The sequence below is a fragment of the Neomonachus schauinslandi genome, chromosome 5, assembly GCF_002201575.2.
Source record: "Neomonachus schauinslandi chromosome 5, ASM220157v2, whole genome shotgun sequence".
Lineage (NCBI taxonomy): Eukaryota > Metazoa > Chordata > Mammalia > Carnivora > Phocidae > Neomonachus > Neomonachus schauinslandi.
In genome coordinates this window covers 168,082,518-168,106,160 of record NC_058407.1, presented here as the reverse complement: position 1 = coordinate 168,106,160, position 23,643 = coordinate 168,082,518, and the positions used below count along the sequence as shown (strand labels likewise).

The window sequence follows — 23,643 nt, the reverse complement described above, 5'->3', positions numbered from 1 at the left end:
GCCGGGCCCCGGGAGCCGGGCCGCGGTCGGGGCAGCGCTCCGCCGGCGCCCCGGCCCGCCCGGTCGCAGCTGAGCGCCTGTAGGTACGGTCTGCTTGTCCTCAGTTCCCTCGTCCATCTCCCCAGACCCGGGCAGTCCCTGAGGGCGTGCGTGTGTGTGCGCACGGCTGCCCCGGGAAGCGCGGCCGCACGCGCCCTGGTCCGCGCGTGTCGTCTTTGTGTGCGCGGGTGGGAGGGAGCGCGACGGAGGGGATGCGCCCCCGGCGGGGACCCACTCGCCGACCGCCCCCCCGCTTCCCGGCCGGGCGTGAGTAGCGGGAGGGGCCGAGCCGCCTCCGGAGCAGCTGCGCCCCCGCCCCCTCCTAGGGCCCAGGGCCCGCGGTGGGGCGAGCGCAGCGGGCCCCCTGGAGGAGGGGTCTCCGGCTGGGGAGCGTCGCGAGGGAGCCCGCGTCCCTTCCCTGGGCTGCGAGAGCGGGGGGGCGGGCCAACCTGGAAGGAGGGTGCGAGCCCGGGGAGGACCCTATCCAGTCCACAGTCGCCGGGGCGGCACGCCCTCCATTCGGTCCAGGCCGTCTTTCTCACGGTCACCAGTTCGGTCCGCCTACCCCGGGAGCTCTCCGACCGCCCTCGAGAGTGGGGAGGACCGCTGCGGGTGCCCGAGAGGCCGGCGCCTTTAAGAAGGGGCGGGTTCATGCCCTCCATTCAGGCCCTTCGGCCTCAGCCATTGATGAACCTGCGGGCGGCGGGCGGCGCGCGGCCCGGAACCGCGCCAACCCAGCCCGCCAAGGCCAGGCAGAGGCTGGGACCCGGCCGGGCCCCCCCATCAGCCCACGAAGTGAGGTCTTCAGAGGGAGAAGTCTGCAGTGACTGGGGTCCCTTAGGATCCTCAGGGCGGATCGGGCTGCCAGCCTCAGGAGTAACTGAACGTGGATAAGCCAGAATCGGTGTTCACACCGACTTGGTGCCCGGGAGAACCTCAGGGTTGGGAGTCAAACCCGGGTTGAACCCTGCCTCTGCACTTTGAGCCTCCATTATGTACCTTGTAAAATGGAGATGGTGCTGCCTCCCTCCTAGCTGGGTGACCAGCAAGAGTTGTCCACTCCAACACAAGCCACTGATCATGGGGTGAGTGAGGGCAGGGGGAGGGAGGGGAGGTTTCCCTAAGAGGTTTTGGTTGCCTCTATGGGGGACGTGACCTGAACCCCCCCTCCCCCAACTCTGTGGCCACTTTAAACAGATTTCTTCCTTCCTGGCCTCCCTGCTCCATCCCGGAGGCGACTGGTCAGGGGAGTGACCTAGAACCTTCCAGCCCTAGGAACTTTGGGAGAGGTGTGGCAGTAGGGTCAGTGCTGTTAGGCTGGCATGAGTCAGGGCATTTATGGGGGTCTGGAAGGCAGAGTTTCCCACCAACTGCTCCCTTCTACTCCTCTCTCCCTCTAGAGGGCATGCATGATGGTGGGCAAGAGATTCTGAAGCGGGTTAGTTGAATGGTTCTAAGTAATCGAGGGTTTCTATATACATGCTTTTCCTCTTACCTGTTGTGGAAAATGTGTCTAAATTTTCTAAACCCTTCTTTCCTCCTTAGTGGGTCTCCTAGGGAGAATACACACACACACACACACACACACACAACCACAACGAAGAGTGGGCTTCCCCCAAGACTGAGCATTTGGTTTTGAGTTGATGTGCCAAGTCTCATGTAATCTTCACAATAGCCCTGTGGGTTTGGTACTATTATTATCCCCATCTTACAGAGAAAGAAACAGATCAGGGAAGTGAAATGACTTGGGCCAGAGCCACTCAACCAACAAGCCAGGCCTCTAAGCCACTTGTCTCTGACAAGAGCCTGGTCGTTACCTCTTGCCTGTGTACCTAGCCTGGGTTGTGGGGAATTAGGGTTTTAGGTGCCATGGGTCTCCTGGCTACTGTGTCCATGGGGTTCTTGGAGCCTGCCTCACTTCCTGCTCCTCATTGTCCACATGGGACCGAGGGGCGGTGGCATCCTTGGAGCCTTGGGGAAGTTTCTCTTCCCCCTCACCTGTTTAGGTCTGTTTTCAGACCTTCCTCTATCTAGAGGAGGTTATAGCCCACACCTCTTTGGGCAGATCAAGGCAGGGCATCAGTGTGTAGGATTATAGCATCTTTTGACTCCTCTGGATGATGCAGGGTTTGGGCTCCATTCTCCAGATACTTCGGACCCTCTGTGGATAGGGCCTACCTGGGGGTGGGTATAACACCTGCTGGGGGGTCATGGTCAGATGCTATTGTAGAGGGGCAGGAGAGTGAGGGTGGAGGCGGAGGGTGGAGGCGGGTACAGGACAAAGGGGGTGTTCCCAAGGCCTCCACCAGCTCAGGGGCCTGGCAGCTGTTGGGGCAGAGGAGTGGGAGCAGGTGGGGCAATGCCGGGCTGGGTGCTGAGACTCCAAGCAGAGAGCAAGCAGGGGTTGGAGGAAGAGGATGTAATAGAACTCGGAAGTGGTGAGTATGAGGTGCCTGGAGATCAGCCAGGGTGGGAGTTCAGTTGTTCAGAGAAAGACCCAAGGAAGCTTTATAAGCACCTGTTAGTACCCAGAGGTCTGGGATACTCAGAACTGAGGGGGGGTATTGGAGGTCTCAGGAGTCACTGGTATGGATGTCATGGAAAAGTCAGAAGGCAGACTGGTGGGCTGGGTAGTAGGAGTTGAGGGGGGTGTCTTGCAGGTATCAGGGGCTGGGCCAGAGAGGTCTGGGAAGGGTATGAATCCAGGCCTAGGTGAGATCCAAGGCACTGGGAGAGACTTAGAGGTTGGAGAGGGGGTGCCTCTGCTCTATACCCAGGGAGGGCAGGGCAAGTGCAGCTGGAGCCATCCCAGCCTGCACTCCACCTACAGCTGTCCAGGAACTGTCCAGCACCAGGTGCTCCTGAAGGAGGATGGGCTTCTCTCCTAAGCCCCCAGGCCCCGGCATAGCTCATTGTCCTGGGCCCCACTGCCTGCTCATCTGACTTCTATTTCCTCCAGGGCCCAGCTCTGGACTCCCCTGCCCTCCAGCCTGTCAGCATGCCCCTTCTCAGTTTGGGCATCTCCTTTCCTTTTCCTGAGGTGGGGCCTGGGTGCGCCCCCACCCGAATGCTCTCAGAGGAGAGCTCCCCAGGGACAGGGCCCTGTTTTGAGTAGCGCATGCTGCAGAAAGGGACAGATGTGAACTCGGCTCCACCCTTCCCTCTCGCCCATTCTATGGCGCTGAACCCCCCAGCATGTCTCCTGGCACACAGTGGGAAGCCAGTGCAAATCCAGTGAATGATAGGTCAGTCACTGCCCTTGCCAGAACCTCTTTACTCATCTGTACAATGGGCAAATCCTCTCTTGGCAGGGAAGATGTGAGGGGAGAAGGGTCTGAAACAGGGACATAGCTCAACTGGATGTGGGTTCTCGGAAAAGACCTTGGCCACACTGTGGAGCCTGGATTTGTTGGGGGTTGGCGGGGACAGTGGGAAACAGGGAGGCCAGGGAGGAGCCATCTGCTCAGAGCAGTGAGAGGACAAGAGGAATGGAGGAAGAACATTCATGAAATAGAAGCAAAGCTTTGATTCCTTAACCAATTACCTAAGGACTTTTGTTTGTTTGTTTAAGATTTTATTTGTGCGCAGTCTCTACACCTAACATGGGGCTCAGACTCGCAACCCCGAGATCTAGAGTTGCAGGCTCTTCTGACTGAGCCAGCCAGGCGCCCCGAGGTCTCAGGCTGTTAACCTTCTCCACCATCCCACATGTCAAATGACCAGATGTGCAGGTGGGGGCACAGGCAGGCAGTGGGGCCTCTGGGATGGGAGCAGCTGTGGGGCCCCCAAGAACCGGGGGTCTGCAGGTCCCAGAGCCAGCAGGGCTTGTCCAGATCGGGGGCATCCGTGAAAGCCCAGGGGCTCACCAGAAGGGCTTCCGCCCTCCCTCAGTTGGCAAAGGCTGGCTGTGTGTGAAAGGCATGGGGGGGATGATTGGCCTTTTTTGTATTCCAAAGAGCTGCTCCAGCTCTTGATGGCCGCCCCCCAACGCTGCTCCTCAGCATGGGCCTTGGACCATGAAGCAGTCCATGTGGGAGGCAGGACAGTCCCCTTCCCTGCTAGAGACACTGCTGCTCCAAAAGGCCGGGCCCACCTGAGCCCCCTTCCCCCCAACCCCCTGCTACCCATACAGGGCAGGGGCCCCCAGGGCTCTTAGTCTGCACCTGTCCCTGTCACTAGCCAGAGTGCCCTCCTCCCACACCCACTCGGCAGCAAAGTCCTAGCAGGTTCAAGGTTGTTAAGACCAGAAATGATGCCCACTTGGGCCTCCTCCGGGGTCATGGGGTGAGCACAGATATTCTGTGTGGGAGGCTTGGGGAATTCCAGCCACACCTCACTCGCGGGAGGCCTTGGTTCAGAGCCTGCCCTGGGGGGACGTGCTGGGGGCGGGTACTAGACTAGAGAGCTAACACCCAAGTACCCAACAATGACACAGGGAATGTGCGCTCTGTACTCTGTCTCCATCCGCGGGGGAAACTCAGGCAGCCAGCCCGTAGGCGGAAGGCACTCCTGGAGGAAGGACTAGCCCAGATGTGGTCTGTGTCCTGTGGGGGCTGGAGGGGACCACCCCACAGAGGACAGAAGGAGCGTTCGTGGTCAAGGGTGGGGTTGGGTTGGCCAGGCCAGGTCCATCCTGAGAAGCCTGGAGGACAGGACATCGGTGGGCATGGTTGAGGCTGAGGGAGGCCGTGTCTTCTCTTCTTGTGTTGGGGGGCCCTAGGCAGAGACCACGGTTTCCCCATCATGAATGGTTCTTGGGGGGTCACTGCCCACCCCAGCACAGAACAGAGCACCCTCAGTTCTGACCCTCACCAGCCCTTTTGGCTCTTGGCTGTCTGGGTGTTCCCCTGAGCACGGAGCTGAGCGAGGGGGCAGGAGAAGGGTCAAGGACCTTGGTGCTAGATGAGCTTACCCAGGGGCAGCCCCCCAGGACAGCTTTTTGGGGTGCTGAGTGGCTAGCTTGCCCTGCAGGGCCTCCTTCCCTTCCCTGGGGGCAGATCGTCTCCTGTGGTGGTAGAAGCTCCCGCTGGGGTTCCCGCACACAAGGCCCCGAGGCCCCTGCAGGTTGTGGGCCAGGCTGGTGCCTCCTGCCCCCCCAGGCCTCTGCCCACTGCGGGTTGGATCGATGGGTCGTCGGCCCATTAGCGGGGGAGGCTAGGCTGCCTCATCAATATTTTAAGGAATGACCTGGCCGTGGGGTCCGGAACTGCGTGTGGCAGGGGCTGATGATTGGCCTTCTTTTTTGTATTCCAGTTGTGAGTGCTATTTTTACCACCAGAAGGCCAGCCGCCCCCTCTCCCAGGCCTCTAACCGGGTGTGTGTATGGGGGGGTGGTCTCCCATCTGGGTTCCTGGCTGCGGGGTTAGGAGAATCCTTGGCTTGGAAAGGTGACAGGCAAGGACTTGATTAGGCTTCCCCCATCTCGTCTCCCGGACGCTCCCTCCCATCATGCGCCGGCCCTGGTGAAATGGGAACAAAAAAAAAACAGGAGCCAGGTAGGCCAGCGGAGCCTCGAAACCCGCGGGGTGATGCATCAGGGGAGGGTGGTCTGTCCACGTGGGCACCGTTTGTCTCCCACCCCTGTCTTCACAGAAGAAGCCTGAAGATGAGAGACAACCCCTGCCCGTCCCTGGTCCCAGGGGGGTGACAGTGGGGCCCCAGTCGTCAGCGTCCAAGGGCCATGACAGCCCCAGGCCTTGGAGGCCACTGCTCAGCACCCCGTTTCACTGATGGGGAGCCAAGGCCTGAGGAGACACAGGGCCTGGCCTGAGACGGCGAGCCCACTGTTGCCCAGTCTGGCGCCATCCCGCACTGACTCAGCAAGTCTCTTCTGGCTCCCCGGGGCCATAGGCGGAGGAACTGGGACCCTGCCCACAGAAGCAAGAGGGCCAAGGACCACTGGGGCCATGGGAGCTCAGGGAGGGAGGGCCAGTGTAGGGGGGCTTCCTGGAAGAAAAGGTTTCACGCGGTCTAAGTGCCAAGAAGAATTTGAGTAGTCAGTAGAGTGAGGATGGCCATCCGGGCAGGGGCAAAGACCTAGGGGGGTCCCCAAGGTGCCGCTGGAGGAGGATTCATCCATGAACCTTCCAGGCCAACCAGACGGCAGGGGCCGGGGTGAATTCGGCCGCCCTGCTCCTAGTACCTCTGGGATCCCCTCCGCCCTGAGGTTCTGCTTTTCCCACATCTGGGTCTGGTCACCTGCAGAATGGGGGAGGGCCCTGTCTCATTAATTGGGTGACACACCGGCTGGTCCCTAGAGAGGGCTGGAAAAGCCTCCTGGCTTCACCACCCAGAGGTTGGCGGGGGGGCCCCGGCTCTGCCCATGGCCGCACATGGATTATAACGGTGCACCGTCTCCTGTGCTGTCCTTCCAGGGAGGAGTAGCCCTCCTCGCTATTTTAAAGTGAGGAAGCAGGCCCAGAGGTGGGAGTTGTGGTCAGCGTCACTCACCCAGAGGGTAGTGGGGCTGTCGGGCCTTGAACCCAGGTCAGCCAAGATCCCTGCACTTGGTCTCATCCCCAGTTTTGGCTCCAAGGGCAGTTGGGTTGGGGCTGAGCCCTCTTCTGTGGCCGGCGGCCTCCCCTTCACAGAAAGTCACTTTCTGGGCAGGGCTCCCTGCTGGCCCTGCTGCTTTAACTTTGACCTCTGGAGGCTCAACCCCTGTCCTTTCCGTGTAGCCCCTCCAGCTAGACCCAGGGGACACTGAGGGCTGCTGGGCTTCAGGCCTACTAGGTTCCTGGCCAGCCAGCAAGGGTGGGTAGGGGAAGTCAAGGCAGGCCTAACCTCCCAGTGCCTCCCAGGCCAGTCCCTACCCAGGGCATGGCCATAACCACCATATCCGTGGCAAGTTCTCTGAGTCCCACCCCTAGCTCCTGTGAGGACTAGCTGGGACGCACGCTGTGAGAGCCTCCCCCCAGGGCCCTGCCCCTCTGCTCTGCCCCTTCATCCCGCAGGAAGAATGAGGAGGACCAGGGATTGATGTGCAAATATGCCCCCTGGGACTGCTTTCCTCCCCGCCTGCCCCCGCACCTCCTCCCAGCCCCAGGTGGGGCAGATGGGTGTTCACACTGGGAGCTGGCTTCCCAGGCTGCTGTGTCACCCAGTCCGAGCCTCCTGACGGAACGGGGAGGAAAGGCCACTGTGGGGAGCACGGTCCTGCTGGGTGAGTAGGTGGGCTTGGAGCACAGGAACAGAGCCTCACAGGCTTAGCTGCAGGGCTTTCTCCCCACTCCCACCCCCAAAATGTGCCCCCTCAGCAAGTCAGGACAAGGCCTTGGCTCTCCACCTTCCCTAGAGGCCTCGGTGGTGGTGGTGGCAGGTGCATTCCCACCTCCACCCTCATTCCTGGCATATGCCTCGTGCCTGCCTTCTGCCCCCAAGGAGTGTCTATGCCACATGGGGAGACAGACATGGGAACAACAGACACCTGGAGCACCCGGTAATTGGCACCTTGCTAGAGGGGCTCCTGGGAGGGGACTGTTGGAGCTTGGAGGAGACACTCATGCCACATAGTGGGGAGAGGCAGGGGGGAGGTCAGGGAAGGCTTCCTAGAGGAAGTGGCCCCTGGATTCATTATTGAAGGATGAGTAGGAGTTAGCCAGATGAAGAAAGGAAGACGAGCAGGCCCCATTCTCCCCCAATCCCACCAACTATGTCCTGAAAGTCTGCCTCCCAGTTACCGTTCATCCCTGCAGTAAGGTCAGTCTTCGTCCGCTTCCCTCTTCACTGTCATAAAGGCCAACGCAGAGCCCCCCTCCTCCAGGAAACCTTCCTAACTCCCAGCCACCCTCTTTCTCAGGCCCGGATAGGAGTCTCTGAGCAGCCCCGCCGGTTGGGAAAACTGTCCTCTGTGCTAAGTAGCCTCATCAAGTGGCCCGTTTCCTCCCTGGGGCTGTCCTGTGGTTATTGACTACAGATCGATGGCCGAGGTTGCCCCGAGGTGAGCGGGAATTCCCACGGTGCTGTATGGCCCAGAGGCCCCGCAGATGATCTCGTAGAAGTGGGGCAGCTATTTTTTACCAGGCATTTAATTACAGAGTTTGGATCCCAGAGGAGAGATGAACTGGTGCTCCCAGGAGCTCTGAGGGAAGGGCCATGCTGGGAAATGTGGGGATCCTGGGAGGACAGGTGAGGGCATGACCTTCTGTCTCAGTTCCCCTAACACCAGGCTGACCCCCTCAGACAGGGACTCCCAAGGCAGGGCAGGACCTCATCACCCCACTTCCTCCCCACTGGTAATTTTTACCCTGGCCTAGGGGCAGGGGTGGAATATATAAACACAGCAGGCTGGACCTGTGCCCCCAGGAGCGGTGGCCACCTTGGGGGACAAGGAGGCAAGGCCCCCAAATGCCTGGGCACACCAGTAGTTTGGCGAGCCAGAGTAATATAGGCTGGATGGACCTGGGAACAGGAGCGAGCTGGAGTCCCTACTTCAGGACCTCTTCAGGAAAGCCAGGTTTGGATGGGAGCTCGGAGGGAACAGCATTCCAGAAGGTGGGAAGAGTGCAGACCATGGGGACGGAAAGAGGTCTGAGAACGCAGTGCATTCAGTGCCAGTATGAAAAACGGGTCCTCCTTGGTCCACACTGGAAGGTGAGCCCTGGGGTCCTGGAGTCAGGGGGAGGATCCCAGGCCCGTCACTAACGAGCTGCGTGTTCTCGGGCCCCATGTGAGGGCTTAGGCAGTGTCATGCCTGACACATCCATGTGTGAACGTGTGCTGGCCACATCCATTTGTTCATTCAGTGTTTTATTATTTTTTTTAGTAATCTCTGTACCCAACATGGGGCTTGAACTCACAACCCTGAGATCGAGAGTCGCATGCTCTACCGACTGAGCCAGCCAGGCACCCCCATTCATTCAGTGTTTACCGTGCCTACCATGTGCCCAGCACTGGGGACATGGCCCACTTAAAACACTGCATTATCAGGGGAAGGGTGTGGTGGGGAGTGGGGGGTAGGACAACACAACCAAGCAAGGGAACAAATGGTATGTCAGATGGGGATAAGCACCACAGAGAAAAGTAAGCAATCCAAGGGCATGCAGACACCAGCGCTGGGTGGAACAGGAGCATTCCTTACTCTCAGTAGAGTGGGGGCCAGGGAAGGCTATTGGACAAGATGGTAGATGAGCAGAAACCTGAAGGAGGTGAGGGAGTGTGGGGGAAAGAACGTTCCAGGCAAGTGCAGGAGAGAATTGCAGGTGCAAAGGCCCTGGGGTGGGCCCCAGCAGCAGCCAGAGCAGAGTGGGTGGGAAGAGTGGCAGGAGATAGGCTCAGGGAGGTAAGTGGAGGCAGATCATGTGACAGCTTGGGTGTTATGGGTGGGACTTCTACTTTTACTCTGAGTGGAATGGGAGCCAATGCAGGATTATGAGCAAAGGAGGGACCTAATCTGTCTTGTTTTAGGAGTGATGACTCTGTTCCTGGGTGGAGAACAGACTGGGGGAGGTGGGGAGGGGATGAGTTGAAGTTCTGGGGGCCAGTGAAGAGGCTGCTAAAGTACCGCAGGGGAGAGAACAGGTCATGTGGGCCCCTGGAGGGCAGCCCGGATGATGAGTGGAGGAAAGGTTGAGTTCTTGGCATATTTCAAAGGCAGAGCCCGGAGGAGTGCACACGACTCCTTCCTGTCCACCCACCTTTAGGGGCCCTCAGAAGAGATCTGCTTGGGAAGCTAGGTAACAGGAGGCTCGTGGGGACCCCAAATCAAGGCACCTGGGACCGCAGCCTCCGCCAGCCCCAGAAATGACCTCGAGAATGCCGTTTGAAGAGTGTGACAGGGGGGGGGGGGGAACTCCCTCCTGCAGATGCTGCCGTCCTTCCCTGCTCTGAATGGCTGCATGATGTCGCACCCCACCCCAACACACACACAGCCCCAGGGAGCCCCGGGGGGAGAGGGGCCGGGTGGGCGCTGAGGTCCCAGAGTCACCCCGCGCCCTTGTCGCCCACAGCCGCAGGGGGCTGCGATGGGACGGGAGCCATGAATGGTGCCGCCCCCGGCCCCGCCGCCGCCGCCGCCGCCCCCGCCCCGGTCCCCGACTGGCGGCAGTTCTGCGAGCTGCACGCGCAGGCGGCCGCCGTGGACTTCGCGCACAAGTTCTGCCGCTTTCTGCGGGACAACCCGGCCTACGACACGCCCGACGCCGGGGCCTCCTTCTCCCGCCACTTCGCCGCCAACTTCCTGGACGTCTTCGGGGAGGAGGTGCGCCGCGTGCTGGTGGCGGGGCCGGCGCCTCGGGGGGCAGCTGAGCCCCCCGACGCCATGGAGCCCGAGATGTCGGGGCCCGCGGCACTCAAGGCGGCGGCCTACGGCCACTCGCGGAGCTCGGAGGACGTGTCCGCGCAGGCGGCGGCCAAGGCCCGCGTCCGCAAGGGCTTCTCGCTGCGCAACATGAGCCTGTGCGTGGTGGACGGCGTGCGCGACATGTGGCACCGGCGCGCCTCGCCCGAGCCCGACGCGGGCACCGCCCCGCGGGCCGCCGAGCCCCCCGCCGAGCCGCGCGACAAGTGGACGCGGCGCCTGCGGCTGTCGCGGACGCTGGCGGCCAAGGTGGAGCTGGTGGACATCCAGCGCGAGGGCGCGCTGCGCTTCATGGTGGCGGACGACGCGGCCGCGGGCCCGGGCGGCACGGCCCAGTGGCAGAAGTGTCGCCTGCTCCTGCGCAGGGCGGTGGCCGGCGAGCGCTTCCGGCTCGAGTTCTTCGTGCCACCCAAGGTGAGCGCCCGGCCCAGCGCGGGGGGCAACTGAGGGTGCCAGGGCGGCCTGCCCTCCTCCATCCTTCATCCGGGGCTCCTGGGTGGCTGGAGCCTCCCAAACAGGGAGGGCGCCTGAAATGTGTCGGTCCCGGTGCAGCTCCCAGGCTGCAGCCCAGCCCCTGGTGGGTGGCCCTTACCTGGCCCAGGATTTTTTTTTTTAAGATTTTTATTTATTTATTTGAGAGAGAATGAGATAGAGAGCATGAGAGGGGGGAGGGTCAGAGGGAGAAGCAGACTCCCTGCCGAGCAGGGAGCCCGATGCGGGACTCAATCCCGGGACTCCAGGATCATGACCTGAGCCAAAGGCAGTCGCTTAACCAACTGAGCCACCCAGGCGCCCCTGGCCCAGGTTTTGAAAGCTAAGCTTCTAGCTATCTCCAGCTCGGCTGCTCACCTGAGTGCACCATGCCCCCTCCCCAGCTTGGGGGCTTGCCATCGGAGCCCTGGGGGCGGCTATGGGCCTCCTCCCCGGTGGCACACCTGCCCTGTTGGGAAAGTGGGAATAATTGTAACAATAGTGCCCATTTTCTGAGGGCACACAGCATACCGAGCCCTAAGCCTGGTGCATAATCTCATCCCCGCAGGCCCCCCACAGGGTGGGCATCACAATCCCCAGGTCACAGAAGAGAGAACAAAGGAATACTCAGAGAGGAGGTGTGGCCTGCCCAGAGTCAGAGAGCTGGTGGGTGGCAGAGCCAGGCTAATTATACCCACCACCCTGGTGGTCCTGAGAATGGAGGAGCGTGGAGGTGGGAGCTACTTGTGTGCTGGGAGGTTCGGAAAGGTGGGAGGTTGTGCTGGTGTGGCAGTTGGCAGCACCCCAAGAACCACCCAGCCCTCCCTCGCCCCCCCCCCCGGCCCTCCCTACTCCCCGGCACCTTTAGTCACCCTGAGCCTCTCGCCTCTCTCCATCTCCCAGGCTGTCAGACTCTGGGTGCACCTCCTTGCCTCTCTCTCCGCTGGAGGGGCAGGGTGTGGGCTCCCCAAGGCTGGGCGCCCACGAGCTGCGTGGACTCTGGAGAGATGATTTCCCGGGGACACGCTTATTCCCTTGAGTCATAGGACCCCGACTTCCCAAGGGATTTTTGCCTGCCAGGCCCCCACCGTTAGGCCCCTGAGAGAAATCCTAGACCATTAAGCCCAGCTCCACCACTTGTCAGAGACCGAGGCCCGGTGAGTAGGGCAGACGGGGTGGGGCTGGCCCAGAGTCGCCCAAAGGGCAAGGACAGAGGCCCAGGGCTCAATGCCTCTGGGCCTGAGTGGCAGTTACAGCTGCCCGGCTGTAAATAGCGTCCGCTGCCCTTGGGGGAAGGGGTGCAGCAGCTGGGGCCTCTCTTTTAAAAAGTCTTGCCCGTCCTACCATTCACCACTCGTGCCTCAGCTCTGGAGGGGTGGCACCGCCTGCCGGCCCTGGCCAGGGAATGGGAAGGATGAAGTGTGGCTGGATCCGAGCTCATTCACTGAGCTCGGACAGCCGCATCTCGAAGGCCGGGCGCAGGAATCGGCCCCTCCGGCCAGCGGGAGCCCAGCTAAAGCCCCCAGCCCAGGCCGGCACCGTCCATCTGTGTCTGTTCTCCCTACTCCGGGACCCTGAGCCCCGGCCCCGCTGGCCGGCAGGATGGCCTGCCCTGGTCCACCGAGGCCCTCAGTCCCTGCTCCAAGCCCAGCCCTGCCCCCACTGGCTGGCGGCCAGTGCTACCAGGAATTCCCATCAGCCTGCCCACCCAGCGTGCGGCCCTTCCCTTTTCCTCCAGAGAAAGTCCCTGTTCTGGAGCCCAAGCCCTGCCGGGAAGCTCAATCTCAAGCCAGCCCTGGGGGACTTTAGGGCCGTGGCCAGGAGCCCTGGAGCAGAGTGGGGAGGGCCTAACACAGAGCGGCCCTCCCTGGGAGCCCTGACAGCTCACCTTGGTTCAACCCCACACTGGTCCCTTTTCCTCCACCCGGGGACACAGCCCTGCCCCTCTCCAGGAGTCCTGTTCTAAGTCAGGGACCCCAGAGCCATGCTCTGGAAAGTCTGCTCTAAAGGGGGAGGGCAGCATTTTTTTTTTCTCAAATGAACTAGGATGGACTAGAAATTCACTTACTCCATCACACACAGGATGAATATTGTCTGGTGAGACGTTTCAGAGACCTTCTTAACTAAGTACATATGTAGTGGGTCACGATGTCAAATCTATCGCATCTGGGTCGGGGTCAAAAATGTGAAAACTACAGACATGGTAGGTACGCAGGGCAGGAGGGCAGCCCGGGTGGAATTTTCCCCTCAGCGCTCAGAGGTGGGAGACTCAGAATTGGGTTCCAGCTCTGTCTGTGACGTGACTGTGTGGGGAGGTCCCGTTGTTTCCCAGAAACTCCCTCAACTTACCCACCTGTGAGCAAGAGCCAGGGCTGCCATGGTGCTCCAAGCTGAGGGCGGCTCTGACCTCTGAGGGGTGGGAGGGTGCAGAGGCTTTCAGAAGACCTGGGTGACTCTCTCACTGCCCCTTCCTCTGGCCTCCCAGGCCTCCAGGCCCAAGGTCAGCATCCCTCTCTCGGCCATCATCGAGGTCCGCACGACGATGCCCCTGGAGATGCCAGAAAAAGACAATACCTTTGTGCTCAAGGTGAGCCCCACCCCCGGCCCCACAAATCCCCCGGCCGCCCCAGGCCACCTCCGCCTTGGGCAGCACAGCCAGAGGCTACCGCGGCCGGAGAGAGGGCGAGGAGCCTGCCGCAGGGCCCAGGACCGGCCGCAGATGCCTGGCACACAGCTAGGCCTTGAATCCGGGCCTGGGGCTATAGCGCCGCGGGCTCTGGGTGTCACCCACCATTTGGGGCCCCCCGTTCCCATTTCCCCCTGGCCCAGTGAAGCTCCCCTGAGTTTCACTTCCTTGCCTCCCTTCCCCAACTGGAACCAGCATATACCCACCCCACAGCCCGCAGCACTTATGCAAATGCCCCCGTCCCTGGGCACTGGAGTGTGGGAACCTGCCTGGTCCCACGGAGGGCACAAAGGCAATGGAGGGTGGGCGGGGAGGCACCCCGGTGGGTCTGGGGGCAGCTCTCTTCCTTTTCCCAGGCTCCACCTCACCAGGGTGGCCTGCTTGGGTTGCTGAGGACACGGCTCCAGGCTGCCAGGGCTGTGGCCCTGGGCCTCCTCGAAGCATTGGGTGTTGGTGAAGCCAAGGCCCCAAGGAGGCCTGGTTCCACCCACCCCAAGAGGCGTGAAGCCCCCACCCTCCTCTTCAGGCTCCTCGTTGGGTTTATGTTTTACTCATCCTTGTTTATTTAGCCACGAAACTCCCTTATTCATTTAGCAAACATTTGCCAACCTCGTACCCTGAGTCACCCCAGGCCCCCGGGGGCTGAGGACATAGTCGCTCCCTGCCTGGCTTTCTTGTCTGCTGGGTGAGGCAGGCCCAGAGCCTCGTCCCCGACAGCCGGCTGGCCACCGTGCTGCCCACGGCCCCCAGGAGCCCCGAGGCAGAGGGGCTCACCTGCCAGCCCCACTCTGGGCCTCAGTTTCCCCATCTAGTCAGACGGGTGGAAGGTGGTCTCTGAGGCCCCTCCCAGCTCTGAGCTGCTGGGAGGCAGCAACTGCATTTTCACCGGAACCACACCCGAAGCTGAGAGCCCGGGGCCTTGGCATCACGGAGATCTGGGTTCAGGTCCCGGCACTGCCCCTGAGTGCGGGTGTGAGCAAGTCACCCGACCTCTCTGACCCTCAGTCTTCTCCTCTGTAAAGTGGGGAAAACCTACCGCCTCCCTCACAGGGCCGTTGGGAAGAGGTCATCAGATACGGGCGGGGTGACGCTCTGGGCACTGCCTGTCCCAGCGGCATGGGGCACAGAGGTAGGGTTCCAGGCACTAAGGTGTAGGAGCCCCTCAGCTCCATGTGCTAGGCCAGCCGGCCCTTCTTGGACTTGAGGGTTGTGATGCTCTTTCACCCCATCTCCGGGGTACCAGGTCAGCGTGGCTTCCTCAGAGGCTGCATCTCCAGGGCCCGAGGACCTGAGCTCAGTGGGGCTGGACATCATCCCCCATGATCCCCACTGCTGGGCCCAGGAGGGAGGGGCTGCTGAAAGTGCGGCCAAGGCTCTGCCCCGGGGACCCTGGCCTGGGCTTGGGGTGGTGCCCGATGGTGACCACACTGTCTTCCCTGCTGCCCGCACCGGTGAGCCCCCATGGCGGAGGGGTGGGATGAGCCATTTGCCCTGGAGTCTGCAGCCCTGTGCTGAGGGCTGGACTCCCGGCCACCCCCTCCCCAGGTCGAGAATGGAGCTGAGTATATCCTGGAGACCATTGACTCACTGCAGAAGCACTCATGGGTGGCTGATATCCAGGGCTGCGTGGACCCCGGGTGAGCGCCCAGGTGGCCCCAGGATGGGTGGATGGGGTGGGGGCCCAGCCGGGTAGTGCCCCATGGTCTCCCCGCCCTTACAGGGTGAGGTTTCTGGTGAGGGCGGGAGCTGAGCTTGGGAGATGGGTATTCTCATGGCAGTCCTGGCCAGGCTCCTCCGGACCCCCAGCCCCAATCGGCTCTTTGGAGCCTGCTCCACAGGGCCAGGGCCTAGGGAGCTGGAAGAAAGTCGGACTGGGACTTGTCCTTACTCCAGAGGAATCTGAGGGCACTAGGACATGGGCAGTGGCAGGGCGAGCCCAAAGGGCCAGAGGTGGCAGAACAGAGGCAAGGCCCTGAATCCGACCCTGGGGCTCAGAGAAGGTATACTGGTAGAAGTACTCCCCTCCTCCTCCGGCCTGAGCCAGGCAGAGGGGACCGCCCAGCCAAAGTTGGGAGGGGCGCAGGGGATGTCCAGGCCTTTGGGCAGCTAGGCGTAGAGCTGAAGGGGGGCGCTGTGATGAGAGCCTGGGAAGCTGGTAGGTCGGGGGCAATGGGGAGCCATGGCTAGTAATAAGCAGAGGGCAGTATTGGGCAGCTGTGTGAGGAGGAGCAGTGGGGAGCCTGGCTTCATGATCCAGGAGCGATCCCGAGGCCGGGAGTAGGAGGGGCAGGCCGGCCAACAGCCGAGCATTTGGCTCTTCTGGCTAATGGGGTGAGCCAGGCCCGGGGGGGGGGGGGCTGCTGCTTTCTAATTAACAGCTTCATTTGAGGAAGTGCAATTAAAGGCCTGAGTGCCTTCCAGGCCCCCCTTCCCTGCCCCATCCCCTAAATGGCTGTGATCCGTCCCCTGCCACTGCCCCCCAGCCATCTACCCTGCAAATTCTTCCCCCAGCCCCTGTGAAGGTGAACCTCACTTTGCAGTCTTTTGGAACTGGCTGGGTCCCAGACACCTCGTGTCACAGACAGGGAGGCAAAGGCCATGGCAGGGAAGGGAGCTGCCCTGCCATCATTTGAGGGACACCCCCTGGGGTCCCAGGAGGAGGCCAGCCCCTCGTGGGTCAGTGGGAAGGACTCATGTGGCCTCAAGGAGGACTGCACCCACTCGGAGACCTCTCCTTATGGCCCAGGCATGTCCCTGGTGGCCACAGAGCAAGCTGATGGCTTGGGACAGAGGGACGTGGAGGCAGAGGGACCCAGATGAGCAGGAGAGGGCTGCTGCTGGCCATGGGGACTGTCAGCCATCATTGGGGGCTCCGCGAGCAGCCCGTGCTTGGGGTCTGAGTCCCATGGCGGGACACAGTCGTGCCTTCCTGCCTTCGCAGGGACAGTGAGGAAGACACTGAGCTGTCCTGCACCCGGGGAGGCTGCCTGGCCAGCCGAGTGGCCTCCTGCAGCTGTGAGCTGCTGACGGATGGTAGGTGGGGGTGGAGCTGGCCGGGGGAGGGGGAGGGCAGGGTTAGAGGGGGTGCTGGTGCCCGGATGGCCCGACAGACGGATGCGCTTCCCCCCGCCCCCCCCCCGCCGCCGCCTCTTCTCCAGCAGGGGACCTGCCCCGGCCCCCAGAGACAACAGCAGCCGTGGTGACAGCTCCACACAGCAGAGCCCGAGATGGCGTCGGGGAGTCCCTGGTCCATGTCCCGCTGGAGACCTTCCTGGAGACACTGGAGTCCTCGGGTGGCGGCGGCCAGGACAGCAATAATACAGGTGTGCGTACAGTCTTCTCTCCCTGGGCCTCCTTCCTGCCCCCCCACACCCCGCCCCCAGGCCACAGGGGCCCTCCTGAGCCTCAGAAGCCATGATGTCCCATCGCACCGGGAACACTGCACGGCAACTCAGTGGTTCTGGCTTTTGTGGGCGAGTCCGGGAAGGTAATCCCTCCCACAGGCCCTCGAGTCCATGGAAAAAGAAGGAGTGGAGGGTAAAGAGTTGGAACCAGGGGTTGGGGACAAGGAGACTTGACTTGTTCCCAGGTTTCCTGCTGACTGGAGAGTGACTCCAGGACAGTCGGTCTCTTTGTGCCTCAGTTTACCTGATACGCTGAACTAGTGAGTTGGGTTGGTTCCCTGACTCGTTCTAAGAATAGTCAAACAGCATTTTACATGCAAATACCCAAGAAGCTGTGGCATCTCTTCTCTCGTTGACTCACCCCTTCCGCTCCCCCACGCCCCTCACACTCCCGTCCCCCTGCAGGGGAGGAGGGAGCGGAGCCGGAGCCAGAGGCTGAGCCTGAGCTGGAGCTCTCCAACTACCCCTGGTTCCACGGGACGTTGTCGCGGGTCAGGGCAGCTCAGCTGGTGCTAGCCGGCGGGCCCCGGAGCCACGGCCTCTTCGTGATCCGCCAGAGTGAGACTCGGCCTGGGGAGTACGTGCTGACCTTCAACTTCCAGGGCAAGGCCAAGGCAAGTCAGCCGGGGCGTGGAGAGGGAGAGGCGGGGCACACGGGGGCAGTGTGGCCAGCCCCGAGGGACGGGTACTGAGGTGGTCCTGGTCCTGTGCTCCAGGAGCAGGCATGACTTCCCACAGGCGTGCCCTCACCCCACCTGCACCCCCCCACACACCTCCCTGAGGGGTGCGGTCAGCCCTAGATGTGGCTTCTTAATTATCCAGATGGGGAAGTCACCCACTGGTGGCTGAGCGCACAGGAGGCCGGGCCCTTCTGAGGGTTTCACTTTGACCCTATGCATTGGGGATCGCTTACCACTAAGGCTTCTGAGGGTCTCTGCCCACAGCCACGCTGGTGCAGGGCCAAGGTCAACCAAGGCCCTCCTGCCCCACCCACACGCAGCTAGCCCGTCTCCTTCCCTGCTCAGGTCGGTTCACCAACCCTTCCTGAGCCCCAGCTCTGAGCTAGGCCCGTGGCAGCCCCAGGGTCACAGAAGCACACACAGGCGGGCCTCAAGAGCTGGGCAGGAGAGGAGGAGGCAGACTGGGCCACAGGGCCGCCGTGCAGGGTCTGCAGGGGAAGCGGTTCTCCTGACCCCACCAGCCAGAATAAGGGGTCAGTGACCTGAGGTGTGCAGTGGATGGAGAATCCTCGAGGTGAAGAAGGGAGATCCAGACAGGGCACAGCAAGGGGGTAGCAGTGTGCCCAGATGGGGGGCTCTCGAGGAAGGACACTGTGTGCTAATAATAATAAGGTGCAAAGGAAAATAAGACAGAAAAGTCAATGATGTCGGGGGGGGGTTGTGGTTACAATGAGACCAGAACGGGCAGGAACCTCAACCCTACTCCCCCCACCAACCCAAATTTCCGGTAAGGCAACAGACCCGGCCCCGGCTCCTCCCAGGACACGGTTCCGGTCCGTCCCTGCTGGAGGAGGGGCACCCCAGGACTCCTGCTCCAGCCCTGCCCTGGCGGTCAGTGTCCCAACCCCCGGCTGGCCTGGCCCAGGCCCTCCCCTGGCTCCCCGGGCATCTCTCCTCGGCAGTGTGGAAGACGCAGCACCTCCCCCGGGGCGCCTCCTTGGGAAGCAGCTGCCCTTACCAGCTCCTCTGGCAACGGGGCGTGTAGCGCTGTCCCTGGCAGCCCAAAGTTTCCTTCTGGGCCAGCACCGCCTCATGTGGCCTCCCGGGAGCGCCTGGATCTGACTCGTGCCCAAGCCAGAGGCTAGGATGGTGCCCAGCCCTCTCCGGGGGCATGGCAGGGAGGGGGAGAGGGGGGTGGTGGAGCAGGGTGGGAGGCTCCTCTCCTTCCTAGGGCATGACCCAGCCTGGAACTCGCCCCAGCTGCTGCCCTCTCAGAGCTGGGTGACTGTCCAGGGTTTGACAAGTTAGTCATGGGGTAGAGCGGGACCTCCAGCCTACTGCGTGCACACCTCCTAGGCAGCGCCTTTCACCTTCGGATAATAAGAGTCTGGAAGGTTTTCCCGAAAATTGAGTTGCACCTTCCCCCTGAGCCCCAAGTCTGCCTAGGCCTATGCCCACAAAGGCCCTACCCAGACTTGAGGCTGTGGTAGGACCCCACTCGGCTGTTCCTCTCCAGCTGAGCCCTTGCCCTGGGCTGCCAGGGATGCTCCCTGGGTTCGCCACACTGTTCTGGCCATTTCTGGCCCTGCTGAGCGGCCGAACTCACTCACGAGACCACCTTCCACCCCCAGGGCTTCTCTGTCCTTTATGCAGGTGGCCAGGCCAGCTTCCCCCCAGAGACAGCCACTCTTCCTCCTGCGGGACACACATTGAGCAAAACAGGGCTGAAGCCAGAGACCTGGGACTTGCCACTAGAGACCACAGGCTTGTGGCTCCTCTCCCTGTGGCACTTGTCACATGCAGGCCCTGGAGACCCACGGAGGAACCAGCCCTGTTCCCTGCGCTCCAGTGCTCCCGCGGCCGCACCACTAAGAAGGACATGTGGTCGCTCCTCCCCAGCCAGACTCAGGGTCTTTACTGCCCCCCGGACCCCGGGCCTTAGCTCTGCAGGAGCAGCAGGCAGACTCCTAGCCTGCCAGGGTGGGAGAATCACACAAATGAGTTTTCTTCCTAGCTCTGTGACTGTGGGTGACTCCCTCCCTCCCTATGCCTCAGTTTCCCCATCGCTAACATGGGGACTACAATCTCTACCTTCTGGGGCTATTGGAGACTAGAGATGGGGGTGCAAAGGGCATGATGCGTGCGCTCCTAGCATGGGGACTAAATGCACGGCTCTCTTCAGTCCCCAGCCTGGCTGTTACCCTCCTTCCCCATCCTCACTACCAGAGTGACCCCCTAAGAGGGGGCTCAATGTGTGAGGTGCCCCCGCTCTGACACAGCCCCATATGGTCTCTGTGAGACTTGGTAATGACCCTCAAAGGCGCTTGCAAAGCAGTTGGCCAGCCCGGGCCCCCACCACTGACCCCACACCGTCCTGTGCCCACAGCACCTGCGCCTGTCCTTGAATAGCCACGGGCAGTGCCACGTACAGCACCTGTGGTTCCAGTCCGTGCTTGACATGCTGCGCCACTTCCACACCCACCCGATCCCACTGGAGTCCGGGGGCTCTGCAGATATCACCCTCCGCAGCTACGTGCGGGCCCAGGGCCCCCCACCCGGTAAGTCTCCCCCCAGCTGGCCTATGTGACGGCTCAAGAGGGCAGACAGGTGGGCCCTACGGGGAGGGCGTCACCCACAGGCTGCTGCCCAGCACCGCTAGCCCCCGTGGGATGAACACCAGGTCTTGGGCGGTTGTAAGCAATCCGGGCCATCAGGGTTGGAGGGAGAGTGGCCGCGCAGGGGCTGGGTCCGGGTCCTGAGTGACTGGGGGCAGGCGGAAGGTGGTCGCTCAGAGGCAGCGCTGAGGGATTCCCTAGACCCCTGCAGAGCTGGGGCTCAGCGCAGAGCTGCTGAAGGAAGTGTTGGGGGCGCGGGGAAGGGGGTCCGGCACACGTGGGTTTGTGTGTGCCCTGTCGCCCGTCCCCGCGACATTAGGTATCCAGGGAGGGGGGCTGGAACCAGGAGAGCCAGGCCACCCCGTTCCTGCGGGTCTGCGCGTCCACGTGTGACGCGCCGGGGCTGGGGACAGCGGGGGCGACGGTGCCCGGCTGGGCCCTGACGCGCCCGCGCTCTCCCGCCACAGCCCCGGGGCTCTCGGCCAGCGCCGCGCCCGCGCCCCCCGCCTGCTGGAGCGAGCCGGCCGGCCAGCACTACTTCTCCAGCCTGGCCGCGGCCGCCTGCCCGCCCGCCTCGCCGTCGGAGGCGGGCGGCGCCTCGTCCTCGTCCGCCTCGTCGTCCTCGGCCGCGTCCGCGCCCGCCGCCCCGCGCCCCGCCGACGGCCCGCTGAGCGCGCGCAGCCGCAGCAACAGCGCCGAGCGCCTCCTGGAGGCAGGGGGCGGCGGCGCCGACGAGACCCCGGAGGCCGCGCCGGGCGAGGGAGCGCGGGGCCACACGCGCGCCGTCGAGAACCAGTATTCCTTCTACTAGCCCCGCGCGGCGGCGCCAAGGGCCTGGGGCCACCCGGCCCCGCCGCCCGCCGTGCGGTCGCCCCCCCCCCCCCGCCGCCCCGTGCCCGTCCATCCGGCCGTCCAGCGGACCCGGCCGGCCCCAGCCCGGCGCTGGGTGAGAAAAGCGAAGCTCTTCAGTGAAGACATAAATGTTATTAAAGAGCCTGTTTTAGGGACTGCACTCGGCTCTCCTGTCATCCTTTCTCCTGCGCTGGTCTCGGGGACTGCGGGGAAGGAGCGGGGGTACCACACATGGCATCCCCAACTCCTCCCCGCCATTGAGCCCCCAGTGGCCTGGCGCCTGCCCGGCCCCCAACCAGCTCTGTCTTTGAGGGGACCCAGCTCCCCGTCCAGCAGGGAGAGGTCCAGGGGGGAGACAACCGGCAGTACCTGAGGAAGGCATAGAGCTAAAGCGCTAGGCCCCACAGCAGGGCTCAGGGGAACTGCCCACAGGGAAGGGATGGGGGAGGGGGCTTTAATGGAACTAGAGTGAGGGGTGACCTGAGCAGACGCTTGGGGGCAAGAATGCAGGGTGGCAGAGGGTAGGGGAAAGAGGAGAAGGAAGAGGTCTCTTGATGCAAGGACGCGGTGAAGGCGGGGCGGGGAGCAAGTCATGGGGGCCTTGAATGCCAAGAGGAGCTGGTCCCTGGCTGCTGGCTAAGAGAGAGTAAGGTGTTCCCGTAGGGGACTGCAGGTCAGTGGCTGGTGGGGCAGGTTTCCTCCACATTAGCCTTTGGGGGATTGGGCAGTGGGAGAGGCTGGTTGACTCAAACTTGGAAGAGGCCTGAGGGCCCTCTCACCCTCCCCTCCCGCAGCCTCAGCCCATGCTCCCCTGCAGGCAGAAGTCCAGCGGGGGCTCCTGTGTCCCCGGGCACTGGAGACACAACCTCAAGGTCACAGCACCCCAGCCCTTGGGCACTACTCCCCCTGAGGAGGATCTCCTTCCCGCTGAGCTAAAGAGCATCCCCCTCCCCCAATCCAAAAACCTGGGGCCACAGACCCAAGGTTCCCCCCACCCAGGAGTGCCCTTGCAGGGCTGCGTCCATATGTGTCAGACCCCCAGGTCAACCCCATCCTCCTGGGTCTGCAGCTGCAGCACCCACCGCCCTTCCCCACATGAGGGGCATGAGCACCCCCACTGGGCTCCCAGGGCTTTGCTGCTGTAGCTGCCCAGTCCCGGTTCACAGAATGACCCGGGAGTGACTGAGCATTGCTCCTGCTGCGCCCTGGAGAGGGAGGAGGACAAGGCTGGTGCTCTGGAGAGCTGCCTATGCCCCAGCATCTCCATCCATGTGCCTGGAGCCTCTTTGTGCTCTTGCCCCCGTGCCCTGGTGGTTGGGGTCTGTCCCGACAGTTCCAGAGGGGGTCTGGGGTGAGGCTCAAGCTGGGCTCAAGCTGGTGAGAACTCTGGCTGCTTTCTGCCTCTCAGTCATCTGGAATCCCAGAACATTCCTCCCCTCCAGCAAGACGCCGAGCCACAGACATCATCCCAAGCCTGGGGCTCCATCCCTGCTCCCTCAGTGGATTGCCCCTTGGAAGTGTTCAGAGTGGCCTCAGAGGCGGGCGTAAGCCTTGAACACAAAGTGCGTGGTCCTGACACAGCAGGCCACCGCGGAGTGTCCCGAGCGGGAATCTGGGCATGGAAGTAGGGCAAAGTAGGGCACTGAGGCCTGCCGCCTTTGCTGAACTGGGGGCAATGAGAAAGTGGGAGAGGGTCTGCACCCACCCCGAGGATGGTCGTCAGGCACTGTTCCTGAGGTGTTCCCAGGGTAAAGTGAATTTGGGGGAGAACGGCAGAGAATGGGGACCACCGTGGGCTCTCTAAGGCACACAAGGGCCCAGCAACAGGAGGTCAAGGGGAAAGGAGGCTCTCTCCACAGCCTGGCCCCCACGGCGAGACCCTCGGGCCTACTACTCAAAGCAGTGCTTCCAGAAAGCCCAGACTCCATGGGACCCCGGGGAAACCACGGCCATGGCCCACGGCAGCGGCATCTCTGGGGGCGGGGGGAGCGCTTCAGGTGCCCGCTGTGTGCAGTCGGGCCCTCAGGGTGGCAGGGGACAGCCAGGGAGGCCCACTGCAGCGTGATGGGCAGCCACAGAGGGCTGGTCCATGCACTGTAGCCACGTGGCCGACGTGCCCGGGCTGCCTGTTGGGGGCACTGACGGGGCTGGGGACCGCAGGTGCGACGGGCAGGGAGTGGTACATGAGACCAGCCAGGATGAGGAGGCCTTGAATGCCGGCCAGACCCGAACGGCACTGGGGATCCAGAACCAGTTTGAGACGGGAGCGGAGATGGTCTGTTTTGTGTTTTGGACAGATCACCCTGGGGCCGGAGGGTCAGGAGGAGGATGGAGTGGAAGGGGTAAAAGAGAGGGCCGGGGGCCAGGGAGGCTGCTGCAGGTGTGGGGAGGGGCGATGAGCGGGGCCGGGACGGAGAGGAGGAGGAGGAGGAGGAAGAAAGATCATCCGCAGACTGACGGGAGGGGGCGGGGGATCTCTGGCTTGAGGCTCGGAGGCCAGGTGGACCCACCTGGAGAGCTCCACCCGAGAAGTGGAGAACTCAGAATCCAACCCCCACACCTAGGAGAGAAGGAAGAAATCTTGTCCGTCTCCAGCAGG

The 23,643-nt window shown here is 62.6% G+C and overlaps 1 protein-coding gene and 1 non-coding gene across 2 annotated transcripts in view; one reads left to right on the top strand and one right to left on the bottom strand.

Moving 5' to 3' along the window:
• SH2B2 (SH2B adaptor protein 2) overlaps positions 1–21,003 on the top strand; it is a 26,610-nt gene extending 5,607 nt beyond the window's left edge. Inside the window, exons 2-9 of the mRNA XM_021700416.2 lie at positions 9,987–10,750; positions 13,293–13,394; positions 15,039–15,130; positions 16,435–16,526; positions 16,652–16,816; positions 17,303–17,511; positions 19,964–20,135; positions 20,660–21,003. Coding sequence (XP_021556091.2) covers positions 10,016–10,750; positions 13,293–13,394; positions 15,039–15,130; positions 16,435–16,526; positions 16,652–16,816; positions 17,303–17,511; positions 19,964–20,135; positions 20,660–21,003 — 1,911 coding nt within the window. The 5' untranslated portion in view covers positions 9,987–10,015. The remainder of the gene's footprint in view (positions 1–9,986; positions 10,751–13,292; positions 13,395–15,038; positions 15,131–16,434; positions 16,527–16,651; positions 16,817–17,302; positions 17,512–19,963; positions 20,136–20,659) is intronic.
• Positions 8,813–8,885, bottom strand: TRNAE-CUC. The gene has a single exon. It is a non-coding gene; the product is annotated as a tRNA-Glu (tRNA).
• Positions 21,004–23,643: the final 2,640 nt, after the last annotated feature.